At 40.5% G+C, this 23,935-nt stretch overlaps 1 protein-coding gene across 3 annotated transcripts in view; it reads left to right on the top strand.

Annotated features, from left to right (window-relative positions):
• The first annotated feature begins 14,238 nt into the window (after positions 1–14,238).
• Positions 14,239–23,935, top strand: part of LOC132261577 (uncharacterized) — an 84,994-nt gene continuing 75,297 nt past the window's right edge. For 2 of the 3 annotated variants that reach the window (XR_009468430.1, XM_059760452.1), the window contains exons 1-2: positions 14,239–14,659; positions 18,097–18,392. Coding sequence is in view for 2 of the 3 variants with exons in the window: in XM_059760452.1 (XP_059616435.1) it covers positions 18,290–18,392 (103 nt within the window). In the remaining variant the exon portion in view is untranslated. Of the gene's footprint in view, positions 14,660–16,432; positions 16,460–18,096; positions 18,393–23,935 lie in introns of those variants that run through there. The other variant, XM_059760453.1, reaches the window with a different exon arrangement.

Genomic DNA, 23,935 nt, shown 5'->3' with positions numbered 1-23,935 from the left:
TCAAGAGCAACCTCTTAAGTATATCAGTTTCAGCATTTTCTCTGTTGACTATTTGCTAAGTGCCAATTAAAAAATGAGGTTAGTTTTACTTCCTTTTGCAAATCCTTAGTTAATTAACTAACTTTTTCAACTTGTAACACTTTTTAGCAGACAATCTTGAGAAGATTTATTTCAATTCATCACAAATTCATATCAAAGACACAGTATAAAATAAAATTCTAGTCAAGAGTCTTTATAAATTCAGCACTCTGCAGATCCATTCTTCTCGTGGGCGAAGTGAAAAATTCAGCAACACTCAGGTGAATCCTCACGTGGAATCTCCTGTGAATGTCTCATGGAACTGTCAAACTTTTCAAACTCAATTTTTCCACGCCTCAGACATAATTTGCTTTATTTTCACTTGATGCACAGGCTCTCGTGCGGGCCTATCGCCGTGTTTGTCTGAAGAGAGTGGCGAGAAACTTGGCGCACACAGCAGAGGGGAGTGGAAGTTCGGGGTGAGATGTGGCTTCTTTTGATTTATGATGTGAGGATGAAATAATGAATTTTGTCGAGGAAATAATCAAAATAAAAACACTGCCGTCAGTGGGAAAAAATTGAGTTTTCAAACAAAATACCCGAAACAGCGCTTCACTCAATAATAAATGGCAGGAAGATATGGAATATGTGGGAAAAACATTGGTGTACATCTGTGTGATTCCGAGGCATCGCACGGCACAATATAGGACACGCAGATACGAGTGGAAAACAAACTGAGGGATTTTCGGAGGGAAACACGATAAGTTCATCGAAAATTGTGTTGGAAGGAATTTTGCGCAGAAATTATGGAATTCCGTGTATCCCAACTTTTTATTGAATAAACACATATGGATGTCCTGAGCTTGTAATAATTTCTTGGAACTCTGTTAGCTCTCGGAAGTGATTTTCCCAAGAAAATGTCAAACTCTCTATCTCTTTTGAAACTCTCTGACATTGCGTTAAAATCGTAGCAGGTTTTTTTTGTCATTTCTCTTTCTTAAATTCAATCTGAACTTTTAGATCCGGAAAAGAGAGCAATTCAATTAGTCGTAAAAATTCACCAAAAAGCAACTCAATATTTCTCTGTCCCTCGCATCATCGCAGAGGCTTTGAACCTCTGCCGGACGGCTGTGTGTATTGAGTGAATTGAGATGAATTTTTTGTGTCTCCCATCCACCTTTCACCCAGGTTGAGGCCATCTCGGGGAAGTGGTTGGGAAAAGGGTACTTGGTGTGGCGAAAGTGTGTATTTTGATTTATGACAATTCCTCGAGAAAATCCCCCACAATTTGTGGCGTAGAGTGCTAAGACGCGTTGATTACCCTGGAAAGGATTCAATAGCACTTAACGCTATTCCCATATTCTAATGGACAGTCACGTTATTCGGATGAATTTGCAAATTTTACATAAATTCACCCTGGCGGATTGTCGAGGGGTGGCCGAGGGTGTACGGCAGCAGGAAAGTGGAGCACACAGCTCTTCACCTCCACCAGCACACACTTTCCCACACATCCCTCGGGCGTATTTGCAATCTTTGCGATGGGTGGTGGCTGAGAGGTTAACTAGCTGCAGCCTTCCATTCGTCTCAGGAGGGCATACACACGGATGAATTATTGAAGATGTCGGCATACGTGCAAGTAACTCACATAATGTTAAGTATTTATGCGAGTGGCAGGCTCTCGGATGCATTTTGTATGCTCTCAGATACTCCAGAGAAGAGACACAGTCCCGGCATCACATATCAAATGAACGGTGGGGATTATATGATAGTTTGAGGCGCACACACACGTGTCAATATGCTCCTTGCCTCAAATATTGTCCCAACTCGTGTCGGTTGACCTCATGTGCTGACCAAAAAAGTGCCAATTATGCAAATGCAGTCCCCGAACTGATTGTTATCGGTGCAATTCAAATACCACTGAAATGTATCACTTTCGTGCGACTCCCCGCAGTCAATTATGCATCCGCAAAAAGTCAAAACTTCCGTCCAGTTTCACTTCCTAATGCATTCACTCTCTTTCACACATCCTCAGCGAGGCATGCAATTAAAATATTCATAGCATTACTCTTTTTGCCCACTTTAATCCCCCGCCCTGAGCGAGAGAGGTGTCTTTTTTGCGACAAAGGGGTTGCACTTTAATCACTTGTGACTCACCCAGATGACGCACTCGGACACGACCAGAGAAGTCAAAAGGATCAACTTTTATCCGCTCGCCATGGAGTAAAAGTTCTAATTATGAGGAGGACTTCAAAGAAAAGCGTATAATGTTTATGCAGGTAGGTTAATAGGCGGGACTAACCTCTAACGCTCTAGCAATGAAGCATTGATAAAAGAATGTTTAGTGTTATTTTAGGATCGGAAACTATAGAATATTTGAGGGTAAAATGAGAATGGATTAGTTAGCGAAGCTGATTAACTAATTAGAGATTTATAACAATAACAGTGAAGTTTACTTAGGCAAGAGCTTCTCAACAGACTAAGAATATAGCATTAATCAAACAATATATCCAAATCCTGTATATTCATTAATAAATGCAACCGTCAACATGGTTTCTGCGGTGAAAAGCGCTGTGAAACTCAATCTGAATATGGTGTACCAAATGGTTTTGAAGGAATTTATTCGATTTTTCCGTAAATATCACTTCGCCGTAATCACAGTTATTTATATCATCGTTTATCTGTCATTCCACTTTGTTGGTTCTGGCCATGCTAAAATAAATGTCACATTAATAAGGTATTAATTTTGTTGCATTTTCTAAGCATTAATTATAAATTTGGAGCACTCGCATTAATAAATGTTCAATTACCCTATATTCATATTTTTCTACAATTCCCCATTAATTATGGATGCTTTTGGGATTGTGCATCAGCCAGAAATAAAATATTATTCAATTTGTTTTACACCATTATATATTTGAGTTGCATAACTGATTGTGTGTCCATGAATGAATTATTTATCCATTTTGCAATGCATTTTAGAAGTCATTACTGTCGAGAATTGTGATAATGTGACGCTACAAAATAGTGTGCTCCGTGCTTCTTGATAAATGATGGGTATTGTAGAGAATATGCAGCTTCGGTGATCAAAGATTGCTCCTTAATTCACACCATGCGTCCGAAACGTGCAGAAGCTCAACTTTTGTGCATCGAACAGTTGCCTGTGATGTTTGGGAGCTTCTTCGAATGCCTCTCGTCCTGCCTTTGTCCGTAGACTCTCCAGTTTCGGGCTCTTTAGCATTTTCCAAGAGTGCCTCATGCGGAGATGGCCCGGATCCTATTGACCGTGGCCTTCTCCACACACTCCCCGCCTAATATTTGTCCTCCCGGGACGACCCTGAAGGGCGGGCGGATGTTTGTGGATTCCAATGACATACACAAACACCCACTCAGGAGAGTCTCAGTCGTTCTTGTGGTCGGTGACCGTACTAATTCAATTTAAAACGGCCACAGCTTTGTTTGAATTAGACAGAAAGGAGTTGGAGTGCGGAGAGCTGTATGTCTTTGCAATTTAGAGCGGGGAGACACCATCCTTTATGCTGTTGTGTCGGATGAATATGTAACGGAGTTCCAACTTTGGGCACTTTCCTTTCCCAACCCCGCACGCTCCCATTACATCCAAGAAGTTTTCCGTCACAGAGGAAAACTCGAAAGAACATCCTCTCTCCCCCGCTCAGCCCTGCCATTCGCAATGATGCTCTATATGATTAGAGAGGTTTCTTTATGGGTTTAGAATAAACTTGAGAAAATGGATGAATTTCAAGCACGTGGACAGCGCTCGAGAGTGAGAAAGAGTTATATAGAGTATACTTTGGGAAATTGAATTAAGCAATCAATATCCGATGCTCGGGAAGCGTTATTGCTTCAATATTTCAACAAATTCTCTGTGCGCCCTCGAGAGAATTTGAGGGACTGGTGTGTAGCTAGGACACTTACCATGGTTGGGACACACTTTTGGCCATTGGAATTACATAATATAAATTTTCCTCTGGCTGTTGGAAAAAAATTACAAGACCATAAATAAAATCTGTGAATGTGTCCGCAGTGGATAATGAATCTCAAACATGAATCTTAAATTCTGAACAAGATCCCAAGCCAATGATAAACTCTTTTTTTCTCTCTCTATATATTTGTATTCATGAAAACAACAAACATCATAAATGTTAATCTCATTCACGTATAAAAAGTTCTCTTTTTTCTTGTATAAACACGGGACAAAATAGTTTCCTTTTCCACGCTGAGTTTCATATTTCAGGTGAGAATAGGTGTGGTGGAAAAAAGTTGAAAGTCTCTCTAGTGAAAAAGTCTCTCCACCTTATCAGTCGTCATTATAGCTGGGCGAGAGCTTTTGGGGTGGAAACATCAAGTGAAAGTAAAATATCTGCATGAGTGGATTAACCACTTCCTCTCGAACGGCTTGAGTGGCTGGGAAAAATGAATTAAAATCTTGGCATTATAGTCTCAAACTGGTTGGCGTGTTTATTATCTGGAAAAAGTTTTCCGTACAGACGTCAAAGAATGGACTCATAGTGAGGCGATAGTGTGAAGAATTTTCGGCGTGCGGGGAAAATGAATTCATTTCACCTCACCTTATTATCATGTTTCTTGTTCATAATTCAAAAATTTCCATAATTTAGCGACTTTCTCATGTGTACATCGAACAATTCCGATAAATCACTCACCACATTAGTGGAGTTAACACACAGCAAATTGGCCAACATGCAAGGAGCGCCTCTCTTTCGTGGAAGAGGTGAGTTTTGTGAAAATCCAACCCTTTCCACTGGCGAGCCATGTCGCGAGAGGGAGTGAGAGAGAGAGAGAGAGAAAGAGATAAACATTCAGCTCAAGTGATATATTAATCTTCCTTCTTTATGTTTCTGGTGCGTGAGACATTTGGGATCTCGCTTCTGGGGCCTCCTATTGAAATCGCTCCTCGGGAATGAAGAATGCCACACCATTGGAGCCACCATATGCATTCTAATGAGATGAAAATACAAATTTTAGCATATTAATTTTTTCCCTCCTGCGCACCCGAAGATTTCGGCTTTCCACCGCTGAACGTGCGAAATCCCGAGTCAGGTTGCCCAAAAGGGTGACTCGTAAGCGCACCATTATATTGTAATGCCGCCAGGACATGCGACATCCCCATTAAAACATTGTCACTTTAATTTTCATACCTCATATCTCGGTGCGAGGATGGGAAAGTGGGACGACGTGTCATCCGACTGTGTCTTCCTGCCTTTGCCAGAGTGTTGAGCATAAACCATCCTCAGATTTGCATCCACGTAACTAAATGAAAAATTACATTTTTCACAGGTAAAATGGAGGACAAAGTCACGCGGAGGGACGAGAAGGGTTATCACGGGTGGGAAAGAGAGAGAGTCATATTAAAAAGATTTATGGCAGCAAGAGTCCGAAATGTTTTCCATGCTTTTATATTTTCTGCTAACACATTCATAATCTAAAGTGGATAGCATTGTCCATAAGGATGAAATTTGTAGCGGCCAGGATGTGAATTTATATTTCACGGAGTTTATGCTCTTGTGGTTTAGACTTTTGCTCAACAATGGAGAATTAACCGGTCTATTGCACTCTCTCGCGTTAGTTATTACAGTACATGAAAAAAAAAATTCGTGTAAAATTTACATATAAACTCTGCTTGAAATTTCTATTCTCAAGTCCTAGTGAGTGTAGAAGAAATATTTTGAATAGTTTCGAGAACTCTTTCACTCACAAGATTACCCGAATATCTTCCGAATTAAGCCTAAACTTTTTTCTCTTTAGGAAATACATATTAGTCACCGAGAAGCCGACGATAAATCGCCATTTGAAGATTACGAGAAACACTCTGTTTACTATGACTCACCGCACTTTCCGCTCCTTTTCAGTTTCGGCCACCCTCTATTGTTGCCCGTTTCGTGCAATTTTGGCCCTCTTGTCAATAACGCAAAATTGCAGATAATTTTTTGTTCCGTTCTTTGTTCAACTTTTTCCCTATCCGGCCACATTTTTGCGCCACCCGCGCTCACCCTCGCCCCCTCGTGTCGTGAGAAGTGAGTTGATTATCGCAAAATCATACAATGCACACTCGCGCAGGGCGGAGAATTTTGGGACAGCTGGAAAATTGAATTACAAAGTGGATTGTGAGTCGCAGTGTATTGCACAGGAAATTAGCGATTCCATTAGTTCCAAAATGTAATTGCACCAACACAACGCACCTAATTACGGTGAATTAATTTATGAGCTCTCACCCACTCGTGCGGTGGAGAGTTTAACGGATGGCACTGCACATAATGTATTGGAAATTTATTCAATATTATTTGCATATGAATTAAGACATTTATTTATATATGGAATTTAATGTTAAATTGAGGTGGACTTTGTATACAAATTTAATGGCTGAGGATTTGAGCAATAATCGTGTGTGAATTTCGAATCATTGCGCCACCCTCTGTGTGAGGGCGCACAGTGGGGGGTGAGTTGGTTTGTAATGCACCCGCAGACATTTGTATATGTTGGACGAGAGCTCATCGCGCTCCCAGGAACAAAAAGCTCAACGAGGTGCGCGGCTCGGGGGTGAAAGTTTTTGCGAGGGTGTCACATTACAGCATGTTCACATATTGCAGTCGGTGATATTTCACAGTTTTCCAAAATATCCCACAATTTATATTTTAATTTTATGGTCATTTCCTAACAGTTGGAAAGTGACAAACGAATAAAATACAACATGCAGTGCGGACGAGGAATGAATTTTTGGAAATGAATTTGCCTTTTTGCTTCATTTCACATTTGCCATTTAAATTATTGATTGCAACACTTTCAATTTGTTTAATTGAACTCACTCTCTTCGAAGCACTACACATTAATTACTTTTAATTCAATTTCAACCATTTTAACGACAAGATGGGATTTTTCTCATCCGTACATTTGTATTTCTAAGCCAAGTTTGAATTATTAGATTTATAGCACCAATTTCAACGTGTACGGAAATGTGTGTCACTAAGCTTTCGCGTCATGTGTGTAACAGTGTTTGCCAGAAGGTAAATGTTAGTTTTGGTTAATTGAAAATGGAAGAGACTAGAGTGAATTTCCCTATTTTCAATCGCTGTTAAAGTGCATCCCATGTTGAGGAATTGAGCACCATTTCAGATAACTTTTATTTAAAATTCACCAGTCTAAGAAGGAATTTTTGCACAAAACCATTCCTTTAATAATAATTGAACTGGGTTTTCCTCACGAGGAGAATTGAAATGACCTGAGTGAAAATAAGGGATGAAAAGTGCAAGACAATTGGAGTTTCTCGCCAATTCCAATTCCACCAGAATCACAGAGAAATAGAACACTTGTCAAATATATTAAATTGCTCTTCGATAGAAACTTTTTAATTCCCTCCTTGTCAATAAAGTAATTTGAAACTGATGGTGGAAGTGAAAGAAAAGGAGCATTCGGCAAAAAATACTCACCCAGCAACTCACTGAAGGTTTTCCAACTAGAAAAAAGTAGCACAAGAGTAAATCTTACGCCATGTGAAACTATTCGGAGAGGAGTTTCTTGTGTGAATTTCATGCTGGAACGCACAAGTCCAATCACATGGGATTGGCATATTGGTTCAACTGATACTGCGGGTCGAATCTCCCTGGATTTCGCCTCATTGCCATGAGAAAGCTTTTGCAATTGCCGATAAAAACTCATATCCCGCATTATTTTGCACACAAACTCCAGATTCTATCGATCATGGGCTTTTCTCGTCTCGTTGATGGCTGAAAGTTGTGAGATTTGCAGTTAGAAATTAGAAATGAATTGTTCTCTCACCACATGTCCAATCTTTAGCCTCTCACGAATGCTGAAAGCTACATCAAAACAGGTAGTAAAACCTTCAGAGTGTCTTAATATGGGAGAATTTCAGTAGAAGACAGGCTGCCAAGTGCCAAGAACGCTTTAGAATGAATTGGTTTACTTTGTACTGTTCAAATGTTAAACTCTGAGGCGAAAGCCGTACAATAAAATTTCATAAATATTAAATGCTGCGGTTTGTTCTGAGCTTTAATGGCAGATTAATTAAAAGTTTCTAAGTCAGTATGCAAAGTGGAGGAAGAAACCGCCTTGGAAGTTTGAGTGCGATGCAAAATTAAAAATTTAGGAAAAGCTATGAAATCTCAAAAATCACGTATGCAACAGAACTTCTCTAAGATTCCCAACCGCAAAACTAATGAAGTTTGTTTGTTCATTTTCAGCTCCCAATTTCCTTTTTTTCATATTCACCTATTCTGTAATTAAAATTTTATCAACAAAATCAATTATCAACATATTTCCTTTTCGTCCGGGCAAAAAAAAACCGCCAGCACTTAAATTATTCCCATTAATTGCCAGTACAGAGCACATTTTACTTATTCAAAAATTGGAGTGTATCTTCGGGAAATCAAAGATTTTAAATTGTTAATGAAGTTTACATCGACGTGATTTCCACGTGGAAACAAATCAAATGTCTTCATTGAATTACTTCATCACTTCTGTCCACATTGCTTTTACAGTCAACCCTTTAGCGCCTTAGTAAAAATTCATGGTGATTTTACGATCGGTAAACTTCACGTGAACTCGGCGGTTGGAAGAATACCAAATTACAGTGAATGCCATATTAAAAGATAATTAGCTTTTCCGTAATATTATGAGCGTGTTTTAATTGTAAATTAGTAATTTCAGGGTTGGCATTCGGTCCATAGGGAAATTGTAGGATTTTTAAAGCCTGCACAAGTTCGACTTTAATGCACAACTTTAGTCGACGCAGTGTATGCCTCATTTTGATCTTGTTTATTAATACCTCTTGCCATTTGCGCTGAAAACCTGGAAGCTGACACGTTCTGTTGATGAGTGGGTGGCTTTCCATTGCCATGTTTGTTTCATATTTCGCCAGGATACCTTTTACCTTCTCGTTTTGCTGGCAACGAGGATGGCATTTCGCCTGAGGTAACATTTCATCATTGACACAAGTCCAAAACATTTTATGTTCGTTTCTCGACATTTCCTTCGATTTGTCTGATCACGCGTCTCTTCGTCGTTTGCTACGCGGCGCAGCCGTGAGATATGATGGATAATTTTTCAACAATTGAACCCCCACACGAGAGGTGAAAAATATCCGGCAAATCACTCATTCGCGCGATGGGAGAAAAATTGCGTGGAGGCAAGACGTGAGATAATGAGGGTGAATTTGGGGGTGAGAAATTGCAATATTTTGTGCTACAGAGGACATGGCGGCGGCGAAAGGGGCGACTGGAGGGGTTGAAGTGATATGCAGCTATAAAAGTTTTCGTGTGCGGAAGCCGGTTGTAAAATTTATTGAGGATATTAAGCGGATGGAGTTTAATTACTCCCATGCCCGCCCAACACATTTGTGAGTATCTGCCACAGTCTTCCTCCGCAGACATACACATACACACTCATCTGCTCGCAGGTGCAGAGAACAGCGGTAGAAGCTGCAGAGTGGGTGGTGAGGCGCATTCAGGTGATTGCACAATGAACCATTTAATGTGGCCATTGTACCAAGCCAGACACACTCTCTCTTCGCCCGAAAATGAATGAATGCACGTGAATGTAAAAGCAATAAATTACAATACAACGAATAGCCACACAGTTAATAAAATGAAAAGCTGTTGTCACCCCGAAAAGCAAGTGACTCAAAAGGCACAAACATTAATAATTAAATGTGAATAATGTATCACTTTACATGGCAACATTTCATAATTTATTGACATTATTTATAAACCCATTTTGCACGCGCTACACTCGCATTATCTTGATAATTCCACGCCTTTCTCAGCTACTTCGAGGCCATCAGAATTTGCAATAAATTCCTATTTAACCCATGCATTAGCACAGGGCTTCACTGTCCCTACATTACAGGAGCATTACAGGACAAAGAAGTTCTGCGCACTCTGAAACACAGAAAACAGTATAATTGGCATTTATGAGAAAAATATGAACGCAGGTATTCTGTTGAAAAGAAAAAGAAATATATTTGATTAAAATGTCACAGGTTGTTAAACAAGAATTTTGTGAAACTTAACAAGATGTGGCCTTTTAAATGCCAGCAAAATACACTCTTCAGCTCAGTTTTTCCATATTATATACCTAACATAATTTCAAGAATTTGGAGGAAATTTCTATGCAAACTCTCCTCACTTGTGCGAATCTCGAACTACCTATTCACATATATACATTTTCTTTGCTCTGCAAATATGTAAGTTGAGCATCTTGGCTGCCTTTATTTGTTCCAGCACACAATTCGACGAATACACAATAACAGTTATGAGCAACTTTGCAACAATCAAAATAGCTGAAAGCGTTTTATGACGAAACTACGCTCTCGGCGAACAAGAAGCATTCGCAGTCATGGGAAGTTCCATATTGAAACCCCTAACATTGGGAAAATCTGCCAGAGAGACAGAGAGAGCTTTCCGCGCTTTGCGAGGTGTAGAAATAAGTTAACACTCACAAATGCATCGTCCTGGCATGGCATCCGTTGCACGTCTCGAAAACACCTGCAAAGATAAGCGGCAGTGAGGATATTTTCTCCTCTCCATCATCCATATGCAACATGCTTGGCAACATGCTCAGAACAAGCCATTCCGCGACATCATGAGCGTTGCTCTCCTTGGCAAATTTCATCGAATTTGCACAAAACTCCAAAATTGCAATGCGGCTTCGTTAGGAACAAGCGCGTGGTGCGGGAAATGTCGATGGAAATGGGAAAGCGCAGACACGGAATTGATAAGCTTTCTCATGTGCTGAGGACAAACAAGAGAGGAATTTCACCATTCAGCTCCACCCTCAGTAAAAAGTCACTTATTGCCATCATCAGAAATTAATTTCTCCCAGAGTTGGAGAGCGTCTTTTCAGAACTTTTCACCCATCGCTTGAAATTCCGCCCCACCATTCATCCCTCGTGGTTATGGATAATTTAGCAAAATATAATTTTCAAAGTGTCGCTGCAGCACTGAAAACGATGGATGGTGGCTAGAGATGGGGCAAACTTTCTCACAATCACCGTGATCGATAGCTTGCTACATTTTTTATGCGTGGTTGCTGAAATCGAGGGGTTTCTGCAAAATTTCCTCAGACAGAGAAGGAGCAAGATAGAGGGAAAAAAGTAATCTAGTAAATTTTCTATTGCATCTAAAATGAAAGAGCCTCTCACTATTAGGGAAATAATCCTTTCAAAAACGCCTATAATCGAAGTTTTCCCCACGGCAGATGTGCCATTTCACCTCTTCTTTGGGCAAATTTCAATTCTTTATTGTGTCTGTCGACAAGACAGTAAAACCGTGAGCAGCAGCAGCAGTGTCACCCCGAAGAGATTGTTAAAGTATCATTTGATGATTACATTTTTTTCTGGGTGGGTGTGCCATAAAGCCCACGGAGTATCCGAGTATGTCGTAAAAGATGATTCTTCAACTGGGCGATAAGGCAAAAGTGAGACAATTAAATTATGTCTCCGTCTCCGGATGAGTGCAATCTCAAGGCATTCGCGCTGGGGAAGTGACAGAACACCAAAGTCACCGAATGTCACTTGTCCAATGAGCATTGCGGCAAGACTAGAGCAAATTACCAATTTTATTGGCATCTCTTTTACGATCGGCTTACGGGCACCTCCGGAGATTTATTTCTCGGTCAAGTGCGGCCCGGGCGATGGCAGTGACACATAAATCAGGGGTTGAGGGAGAATGGATGAAAATTTCAATCACCACCGCATGAAATATAAAATAATAATTCACAGTAATAGTGCAATTTCACTTAATGTTTTGTGTGTTGGAATCCTGGGGCGGGCTTTGGGGGTGGGTGGACGTTTCAGCACACAAAAGGGCTCGGCGGAAGACAGGAAAATTCTAATTCATTGCCAGAGCAAGAGTCTGTACGAGCATGCAGTGAGAAATTTAGTGCTCCCCAACCCATTGGCAGCGAAAAGCATCAGCTGGCCGGGCACCATCGAGGCAAAATCCGTCGCTGTACAACTTTCAATGAAGCTTTTGCGCCATCCGCACACCACAGTCTGTCATCTCGTCCTCGTTCCCGTCTCATGCACCACCACCCAAAGAAATAATGAGACTCTGCACCACCTATTTCTTGTCTTATTTGTATCTCACACCCTTTGCAATTCCTCATCATTTTACACCATCAGGGCGCCTTGCAAAGGGTGCGTCATGCAAAGATCGGCGAACTATTATTGATAATTAGGAAAATAGCACCGCAGAAATTGGTACCGTGTTGTAACTCCCTTCTCTTCTCAATTATCTACATTTGCAGAGCAAATTTATTTTAATTAATAGAGTGAAATCGAAAACTACCCTGAGATACTTGAGCGCCCCTTGCGATGTCGCCAAGGCACAAGGCGAGGAACGAAGAATTGCACCGTGGAATTAATCTAATGCCTCGAACTACTATCGCGAAGGGGATTAATTGCGAATAACTGAATGTCAATTATGGCACATACTTTTGACTCATCCGCCGTCTCTGTCATCTGCACCTTCGGCATGTTTCCCCCCTCAGCTAATATAGGAATTCCTCGACATAATTCTGCAAATGAGGCTAAAAGACGCAGAGATAAGGCGCGAACACGCGAGAATCCTTTTGGACGGTCTCACAATGTGACATTTTCCATGATAACACCAGCACTTTTTAATTATTTTCTCCTCCTGCAGCACCGAACGTGCAATTTTCCACCCGCCGCAACATCACTCAATAAATTCTCATTGAGCCCCAACTCTCGCTGTAAATCACCGAATTGGGGTACATTGACTCTCTCCTTTGGCAATTATTGTAATTGATATTTATTGCAGAAATTACGTGGTTCTCAAAAAGGAATTGGCCGCTATATTACAGCAGTTGACCCTCCTCTTAATGAGAAATTTTCCATGTGGCGAATCGTAAAATGAAATCTCGCCCACACTAATTTGTTGATGTTACTGGGTTGAATAGCGGTGTCTAGACGTATGTTTGAAAAATTAATGTTTCCATTAGATTTGGAGATGATAAAATTTTTATATCTTTCATCATCAGAGCAGGTGAAAATTGAGAAATTCAATTAAAATCTTATGTAATTTCTTCGTCAGAAATTTATATGGCAAAAATATTAAAGGAATAAAATAAAAATTCTCCTACATAAATATGCAGATATAATTTCAATGGAATGTTCAATTGCTGTTCAAAACATTTTAAGTTTCCCTTTTGCTTGAAGTGTTAAGTCGCCTTTAATTCATCCCTATTAAAAACTTCTTGCAGTCTTGTTTTTCCCCTCTGCGACTTGGCGGTAAAATTGCAGCATATTGTCCATATAATGTCTCACACAAAATGTCTCCTGTTGTGCATAATGGACAAAAAGAGTCACCACGCTCTATTTAAATTTAAATCAGAATCATTTTGAAGCGCCGGTTAATGCATTTGCCAGTGGATATTTTTGCAAATCCTCCGTCAGCGTCTGGCATTTTGCATTCATTAAGACAATATGTGACGGAGTGCATTTGTATTTGTCAGCTCTTTCACAGCTGCAATTCCAGGAAAAGTGTTTTAACTTAATCCACTTTGAATTATTCTCAGCATATGAGAAAATATTTTCGATTCAATGTTCACTGAAAAGCTTTTAGGAAACATTTCATAGTATTCTACAGACATTTCGTTCGTTCTCTTAATCCGAATGGTTTTAGTGACTTAAATTCATGGCATTCGACCAGAAGTCGCTGCATTAGACAAATAGTTGAGTATTATGGAACATCTAATTGAAACAAAACTGTGTGGAATTTCGGGAAAAATGGTGCGATGCATAATTTTTGGCCACGAGTAGTGCTGGGATGACTCGCGGGCGCTCCTAGTGTGGACCTACTCCTCAGGGGATTGCCTTGGCCGAGGAAATGAAGCCATACAGCGAACGATTGGGGAAGGCAGAGAAGCGGGGAAGCGTGGAACCAAAAGAGCATTTTCGCCTGAAAAACTGGAGCAACTGAGCGGCGCATGCGCATCACCTTTAACCTCTCTTATGCTCCGTCCCATTCTTGAGAGCGGGTCAGAGCGTGGCGGCGAAAAGAGGTCGGATATAGCACGACAGAGCGCTCCTCATGAAATATTCATGCCTTCCCCGCCGTGAGTCGGAGAAGCCGAGCACGAGAGACAGCAAATGCGGAGAAGTCCAACGATTTTCACAGCACAACTTCTTCAGGCCCATGTCAGTCTTGTGCCAGTCCTCACTTCGGTGATTGTGCGCTGATCCACATCGCGTAGCAAAGAGATCTTCACAAGAGCCTCCAACAGTCGCATTGCGTGTCAAGTGTCAGCGATTATACCGTCGAGATCATCAGGACTCGCGAAAGTGCATCACTTCCAGCGAATATCATATCAAATCCGAAGCGGTCATATCAACTCTTAATTTAAGAGAGTGTGGACAACACTGAAGCGCTGAATTTTCACCGCATAATCCATGTTATTTTTGAACTTATTGGACTTATAGTGAAAAGTGCGCAAACACTTCAAAACTTTCATCTGAAACTCATATTAAAAAAAAAATCTGCAATGTTTAACTAAAAGTGCGCCCAGTGCGGAAAGTTTGTCGTTAATCATCAGCAATTTTCAGCTAGAGTTTCCAGGAAGAATCTCCCGTGAGGTGAATGTCACGAAATTATCTCTCGGCAGGTGGTTCGGCCTTCTGGTGACCCACCATGGAGCCATTTGGCTCGTCTCTGTCGTCCCAAGTGTCACCCACAATCTCCTCGGGCTCACACCTTTGCGTGGAGGGGCAAAAAATCTCGGCATTCTGTTAATTTTCCGTCTCTCTGTCACATTTTACATTTTCACTCGTACCTTCCCCGTAGTACTTGTTAATTTAATTATAGTTTCCACACCCATGGGCGACACACACACACACACACACACAAGCTTTTCCGGGGAAGCAGGGAAGAACACAAGTGACTAGTGAAATATCTAACACTGCGAGGAAATTTCGTTAATGTTTCGCGCTTTACTGCAGCTCTTGCTTAATTAGAAGATTATTGATTTCGACAAGAGATGGCGAGAAGTTAATTTCTATCCTGAATTATTGCTTATAAGTTGAGCTTATGAAGCTTTTCTGCAAGGACTTTTTCTTATCAAAGTTTTAATTTCCAATATGTCATTTTAAATCCACATCAAAAATCACCAGAATTGTACAAATCAATTTAAAAAAAAATTGTTGCCATACTATAAATTTCTAACAAATATTTTTTCTCAGTGCATTGAAAATTGTGTGGAAATGTCTCTTGTTGCTATATTAAAATATTTCAAATTTTCATCTCGGTTTTCCTCAACCACATACACGAGAATTCACCTCACAAGTCACATACAAATGTAGCGAAATAATGGAAATTTTGCCTTATGACGAAGAAAAAGGTGAAATAAGTGGGTAAAATTTATTCACATGCTTTCACTAGTTCGAGAGAGCTTTCGCCCTTCTGCGCCACATTTCCCCTTTTCTTCAGGCAATAATTGAAACATGCTAATTTTGGATTTCCCATCCACCGAAGGGCTTCTCAGAGCGGAAGAATACTCAGTCACTTAATGCATAAAACATGACCCACGATGATTATTTCGATTGTTGCCACCCGAAGTGCATCGAGTTTGAAAATAAACCAACAATTCCACAAGTCACTCGCCTTTGTGCAATTGCAGATGCTGAAGAGTTCTTCTCGCTGTGATTTTATACTCTCTCGTGGGGGTGTTTGATACCATTTGCAGCGTCCCGTCTTCATCTTCAACAATCACACCACTAATTACTCCCGCACATTTTCTCTAAGAGAAAAGCTCCAGCAAAGCTCTCAATGTGTTGACTCTCGTGAAAAGTGTGGCACAGAGTGTAAAAGTGGGCAGCATGAGATCCTCTTCAATTTTCCAAATTTACTTTGGATGTGTAATTGTACGAGACTCTCTCGCACCACACATTTTCTTGGAAACATCTCAAGTCATCCTTGAAGATGCAACACAGAGAAATCTCTTCAGCTAAACATTGCACCATATACCACTTTTGTGCTTTTCCAGATATACAAGAAAGTTTCTCACAACAATTTACGATGCTACAGTGTCAATTTCCCCAGCTAGGAATTTATTTTCACGGGTGGTTTCCCCTCCCCCGTTCCGTGCATGGACGCAAAATAGACGTGGATGTGGTGTGAGAGGATGTTGTAACTTTCAAGTGAAGCTCAGTGAGGCGAGAAAGACCTCTATTTTCCTCGGCAATGGCACAACTTCATTTCCAATAGGTGATATCTTGTATTGCTCTCGTGATACATTCGCCGGGGAGAAAGACTTGCGGGGCAAAAAGAAAATCATACGAGAAGTTCGATCTCTTACCCGTATATTTAAGCGGCTGGACAGGTTATTTCTCAGTAGACGCTCTTCTCCACCTTCATAGTTTTAAACGTGATATCAAGAGGTGTGCTCAAGTGTATAAATTTGCAGCTTTATCGACTTTATCTTGAAACATTGTAGTGTTTTATGAAATTGTATCAGATAATAAAAAACTATACGAAATTCTCAAGCGTATGATCAATAATTGAACAATACACACCATGAAAATGCCCCAATGCGAAGCCCCCAAACACAATTAACCATAAAATTACTCGTAAGTGAGGCCCTTGCCTTGAAATTTGTACACCCCGTGGGGCGAAAACTTCCGGATGAATCTCTGGGAATTTGGAAGGGGCGCAAAGAGGAAAAATTCTCACCAACCATAGCGAGAGCGTCGACACTGAAATATCACAAATCAGACACCCACAAACTTGTGCTGAACTTTTAATCACTTCTTCTGTACTATTCAGACTTGGGCGAAGAAACACAAGAGGAGAGAATGGCCTGTGGGGCGAGCGGTAACAAGGAGAAGTGTTACTGTATTATGAATAAGTGTATGTTAGTTTCTGGGGTGGGACATTCTCAAGCAGAATCAAGTTACACAAAGTTCCGGTGCCTTTTCCACACCAATTTTTACCCACACCCACGCGCTCCACTCCCCCCCGGGCGCCCTCGAGTTAATCTCTGGGTCAAAATGTCGCAGTGGAATTACAATATGGATGAGGCGGCCCGGGGAGCCACAGGGTAAGCATGCGATACACACACCGATCAGGCCGGACAAATTCCCTTTCACTCTGTCACACGGACTCTAATACATAATTTGATTTGTTTAACCTTTCGCCAGTGGGGGTGGCGAGCGCTCGAGCGCGCTTTTCGAGGGGGGGGTAGAATGGCAATAAAACAGCGCGAGCGAGAGGGGTATTTCTGTCAAATGGCATTATGGTCATAAGTTGCTATGAATAGCCAGTGGCGATATGGATTTTTCTAACTGATTAGGGCCTCTTCTTATGTACATCAGATTCTCAAATATTCTCTCTCTCTCTCTCACACTCTTTCTGATCTGCATATAAAGAATCCGTCGACCTTTTCCCAAAATCACAATCGAATATCTTCGCACGTGTCTCTCAGGTATTATGAATGCTGAGAAGTGACAAGAAAAGGGGAGCACAAAGCCTCTGTGGGCGGAAATGTGACAACATCATTGTCGACACTTTGCACGTGAAAAATTCCGGGATATGCCAAAAAAATCTCCCAAATATCGATTTTGTGTGAATTTTTCATCGGTTCCCACGCGAGAAAGAGAGATATCTCTCCTGTATGGAGTTCTTTTTGCTCTCCACCAAGCCACGCTATATATGTAAATATTGTAAAACAGTGGAAATCAATTTCTCACCATCATTCAATACTCTTCACACTCCGAGTCAAGTCGGGTGGCAGAATGATTCAGGAGGAAACAGGGAAAAACTGGTAGTTTAGAGAGTGGATGGAAAAGGATCACGAAATACAATGATTCAATTTCCACATTGAGATATTCCATGGACAATTTTCACGTGGATGAAATCGGGAAAAAATCCTGTTGCTCTAGCAAAATGCTCTCGCCATGGTTCTATTTACCACACAAATAGTATGTTTTAGTTATGCTATGTATTTCACCGTCTCCCTCGCGTTCATGCTGCCAAAGTGCATTGAGTGCTTCTAATGAAAACAAAACCCTCCTTGCAGGCATAAGAGCTGGGGTGTAAATTGATAAAGGTGATCCAGCAGCGGGACTTGATGAAAAAGTAACTAATTTGGCGTACAAACTGGCAAATGAAGAAATATTGTCGCCAAGAGAATGAACAGAAGCTCTCCACACAGGAACTGAGTAGAGAAATCGTGATAGTGTTTGAGTGAAAAAAGAAATTGAGGATTATAAATGACTGTGAGTTGCTGTGCTGGGGGACGAATCAGCAGTATTTTGGATATGAGACAAATAAAGATGTGGCCCATCATCGTTCTTCTGCTTCTTCTCGCTCCAGGTAAGAACTCCATGTTTTTCCTTTTTCACCACTCCAAAGAGCCACACAATCATGCCGGAGATGCATTTCTCCGCTGTGATGACTCCCATTTGTCATATTAAATTGGAGAGAAGAGGAAAAGTGAAAAATTTTAGTTCAATTTCCACGAGTGCTTTTAACTCCATACGGACAAAATTGTCTCTGGGGATGCGCCGTTCATATAAACAAACATACACATATACATATCTAAAAATGCAGGCAATCGTGTTATACCACTAATTGAAGTGGTTTTCAAATGGAAATAATTCAGAGCAGACGTTACACAAGTGGTGTTGTATAAAGGTTTAGCGAATGTGTGAACGATAAAATTACTCTTTGAACATTTTATCTCAACTTCGCCATAGCATTAGTGGTTTTGGTTTTTATTTTTAGCAAATACACAGAGTAACACACATGAAAGTAGGAGAAGCAAAATATGGGTATAGATATGATCAGTGAAAAGCTGCGACTTTATGGAAAAATACACTCTTACGAGTGAGATAAATAAATAAAATCCCGCAGAATCCTAGTGGCACACATTTTCATGCATGACATGACATTAAATGACGCTCTCTCCCTCCTTTACGATGCCATCCGATGGCAATTCTAAGATTGACGGGTTATAATATAATGTAATAATATTTTTTTCGTCCTATAAAATATTCAGATTTCCCCTTGAACATCGTGCTTGCCGCCCAAACAGCGCTTTTACACTTTCTTTTTCGCCAGGCCACAAAAAAGACACCAGCCAGCCCAGTCGCTCCACCTCTATTGGACACAGAGTGTCTTGAAAATGCAAAGCCGGAGAGGAAATCGATAGAGTGGAGAGTGGCAAAATAAATTCACAAGACATGGGGACAGAGGCGATGAATTGACGAAGGTCCGTCTACCTGCCGTCAGCAATTGTTGCCTGTTAACACGTAAAGGAGCCTCCATAATGGTTTTTCGCTGAGTTGTGGCTTACCCCATGCTGGCAATGTATCCCTAACCTACTCTCTCTCCGCTCCTCCTCAAATAATCAAGGATTTTCCTCAGACCGGTGAAAAGGCCACCCTTACAAGGAGTCTCAGACAGGCTTCTGTCGCTGTATTATTCAACTCCTTGCCTGTCCGGTAACAAGGATGACACACTAATTGAATGGCGGGAGGAAGTGCAAAATTCATATATTTTTATACTTTCCGCAAGTAAGAAGATTTGGACAAAAAGAAAATCGACACGTAATGATACAGTTCTTAATTTGATATTGAGAAAATCCAATTGAATTGAATCATTCCGGCTGCTTGCATAGCCATTTGATATTGAGATATATCAATACCCAAGAGTAGCTGACAGAGCAATCCCATCTGCAACAAGATGGTAACACTTATCGATATATTGCTGCACATCTCTCTGAGCATATATTGGAACATGGAGAAGTGAGGGGTTGGAAATTGAAAAATTGAAGGAGAAAAAAACTCCCATATATCCTACTTTTCCATCATGCAGACAAAGAGAGTTAACAAAATTATTGTACGTTTCTATAACTAATGCAATAAAGTACATAAGGCGGAAGGGGTGGTGCGCTGTGCGGGGAAAAAAGCGAGAAACTGAGCTCCAGGAGTGAAATATGGTTTTGGCATTTTGCTGAGCGCAGCGGTTCCCCAGAGATGTGAGGGGATGAGCGAGAAAATGGGTGAATTTGGTGTGCTGTTTTGGGGTGGTGCTGCGCCCCTTCGCTGTTGGACAGGGGAAAAAACGCACTGCGATGAACAAATCTTCCTATTTCGGCAGATTAGTGGAAATGTGAAACGCATAAATCACTAGACAACGGACTAGTGCTGCCTCATAAAGTGCTCGCGTCGAGCAACAAATGATGCCTTCTATTCGACATTTAATATGTATTCACAACATGACGAACTACATCCCGCACTCCCCTGCTGCTGGGGTATAATTAATACACAAGCAAACAGTCCATATCAGCGGCGGAACCCATCTTCCCACTCCGCTGATGAATCTCAAAGCGAGATTAATGATTTTTTGCGCCGTCACTTTGAACTTTCACATGTACATTATTTACAAAATATCCCCCGAATTCCGCTGCTCAATTTTCACATGACTGCTGTGGACGCCATTTGTGGGCTGACTAATCGCACTTGAGGTCATTTCCACACTATATTTATAGCCCTCTGAACATTGTGCCACAATTTTTCCTCCGCTGCATCCGATGCTCGTGCGTGCTCTGCGACAGATGACAAGAGACGACGAAGGAGGAAGATATTTAGAGAGCTATTGGATTGTAGACTGACGAGTAATTGCGGGAGTCGTTAACACTCTTCTGGAAAGTCAATTTGAAGCAGATTTGTGGTTCTTAGAACAGATTTTGCCAAGTCAATGTTATTAAAAGGCACGTCGTGAAATTTTGTTTTTATCGCATGAAATTTATTGCAAGACTTACTCCAATTTCATACGCTTTTCCCGTTGTGGGAAATTCCAGAAATCATCTTGTATAGAATTTGTTGAGGCGAATAGAAACTGTTAATTAAGTTTATTGATAAGGAATATGTAAAATTCAACCTTCAAGTTATCGAGCATCAGTCTCAGGATGATTAAATTTGTCAAACTGGGGCAATAATTGAATTTTTCCTGTCATAAAATATTCAGCGTCATGACAAAAAACAGCACTTTAATAGCCCATACATAAAACGCCGCTTTCACGGTATTTCATTTCACCGTGAATAAATACCGGCCGCAATTAATTGAGGACTTTTATTACACCATTTAATTACAGCAGTAAAATACGCGCAGAAATCATTATCGAGCATAGAATTTTCACTCCTATGCGAAACATGAGTGTGAAATAATGGCACATGTGCTGCGTTGGCGAAAGTTGAAATGTTTATACGTGGTTGAGGGTAATTTAGGCGGGAAAAAGGCTAGAAATTAAATATATGGCGCTTGATCTGTTGACTCACGAATGGATATATTTTGCAGAAATTTATGCAGATTGCAAATCATTGTGACAGACGTTCAATAATGGCATGCGGTTTTAGGTGACTGCCGCATCCTGTCATCAACAGTGCGTCAGGCGATGGGATTACTTCCACAGCGCCAAATAGCTCTCCCAAATATCACAATTCCAGTAATGCGAGACTCCTCATTCGGAGGATTTTGGAGCTTAATTGCTTAATTAATACCGGTTTAATGTTACAATGGGATAAATGATCACCCAAGAAGGTTCGGGGCTCGAGCGTGTTCATTTTCTTGACCCCGTCCTTTCTGGCGAAGGGGCGGGTGTCCAATTTTCATCACTTCACAACACACTATAATGAATCCTTACAAGATTGCCCAACACTGTGACTATGTTACAAAAACTCTCACTTTTCTCGCTCCCTTTTTGCCGGATCAAGTATCTTGGAAACTATGAGGTTTTCGTGTAATATCGACTCAAGTATAATGTTCATTCTCACCACTCAAAGTGGGTTCACTTTATAATAAACTGCAATCTAAAAACTTTAATTATATTTGACCACGACTAAGTAGAAAATAGGTTAATTCAGTGATTTGTCAGGACTAATGCTTCAAATACATTAATCATCTCTGTAGTAAACCCGCTTTTGGACACCCAAATAATACGATATAATGAAATCGGATCAGCGACTTGGTGGTTTACACTTTTTATTTGTACATAATTTTTAATTTCCAAACACATTCGAAGCACATGTAAATTGAATAATTGAATTTTCTGATGAATAATTGAATGTGCGCGGGTTCATGGAGGAATTTTTAGTGCATTATTTAAAATTGGCCCACTTTGGCCTGTCGGTACGGAAAATACAGAGCCCAGTGTATATATATAGCTCGCTTTTCCTCCACTATCACTCATCCCCCATGTATAGTGCTTTCTCTGGCAAAAATATGAGCATTCGGACGTTTTTGCCATGCTCATCACACTATATATACCCAAAAACTCATTTATATTTCCCTGAGTTGCGCTGGTGAAAAAAGTCAACTCTGGGACTTGAATGAAAAAAAAAATTTAATAGATGAATAAGTAATAAAAAATTGAAATATAGAGGCATAAATTTTTAAAGCTCCATTTTCATTGGATACCAATGTAATACAGTGGACACGACGCAGTGGATATGTTGTCCCCGAGATGTGTGCCCGATTTCCACCGGGGAAAGGCGGTGTGGGGAATATTTGTGAATAATTAAAAATCGATACAACCACGCGGATTAATCATGCATTCGCCCGCCCAATGGGTGGGCCCTTGGGTGGCTGTGGACACGGCATCGTCCGGTGGCCGGGCGACGGGGATTGGCCTGAGAATTTAAGCTCTTCCAGCGCGAGCATTAAAAACAATTTTACAAATCAAACCACTCAACCATGAAGACAATAATTGGATTTCTCATCAGGAAGATTGGCAATCAGGTTGCTTTGGGGCGGAGTGATGTTGCTTGTTGTGTGTAATTGTACGAAGAAGGCTTGAGGTTTCTCTTTCACATGCCATAAGCCTCATCGAATGGTTTTCCATCCAACCAATAAATTGCCTTCCCCATCGTCTCACAGTTATATCTTACCATTGGGGCCATCTGAGCTGAATCACCCTTCCAGAAGGGAGATATCTTGTGCAACAATTCCTTGCACTGCGGAGAGGGGCTTTCTTATTTCCGCTAACTTACCAAATTAGGTGGGAATTGAACTCTCAGAGAAGGTATAAATTCGGACACCCTCTTTTTACCTCCTTAATTGCTTGTCTTCGAGCTGTTCTTTATGTGCAAGATATCGAAATTAACCGCATAATCTTTTCAAATTGGACCACATCAATTAGTCGCAATTTCACAATTGGAAAAGATATCACTCTTCACCACTGATGTATACAAATCCAAACAACATTAAATTAGCCTTTAAACCAGCAAAATAACACCAGGAAAATGGTTAACAATGAATTGAGGTGAATAAACAGCTTTCGCATAAATACAACTAAATTAGATTCAAAAGGTGTGTTGTTCAATGCATGTGTATCGTAATTTTTGGATTGAAATATAATTATTTTTATGAAATTACCATCATTCATAAATATTGAGATAATCACGTGAATTGTAAAATCGAATCATGATATTTTGCTCTGAATGGATGATTAAACTGGCTAAATTGCTCATATTCAGTCCAGATTATCTAACATACTTTAAACTATGGCATCCAATTAAAACATCCTCCAAAATGTGGAGAACATAGACATAAAGTGGCGCAATAAAGTGTTGAAATGCCACAATAATTCTCTCGGAGTCGTCAACAACCCGACATTCAGCTATTGGAAAAGCAACATGATTCTATATAGCATGTTCTTTTTCAGATATTATTTTCAGCTTTTTGTGCAAGAAAAAAAGCTAATGATTTAAAAATGGCGGCACTCAGCAAAAATAGAATTTAATCAGTGACAAAATTTATTTCATTTTCCCATTCATTGCATACATATCCACCCCACAATCCACTCGTAAAATCTATAATTATGCCGCAGCGATGCATCACCATAGTTTCTCCAG

The sequence above is a fragment of the Phlebotomus argentipes genome, unplaced genomic scaffold, assembly GCF_947086385.1.
Source record: "Phlebotomus argentipes unplaced genomic scaffold, Phlebotomus argentipes genome assembly contig_15, whole genome shotgun sequence".
Taxonomy (NCBI): domain Eukaryota; kingdom Metazoa; phylum Arthropoda; class Insecta; order Diptera; family Psychodidae; genus Phlebotomus; species Phlebotomus argentipes.
Note: the sequence above shows the minus strand (reverse complement) of the source record. Positions and strands in the feature narration are given on the sequence as shown.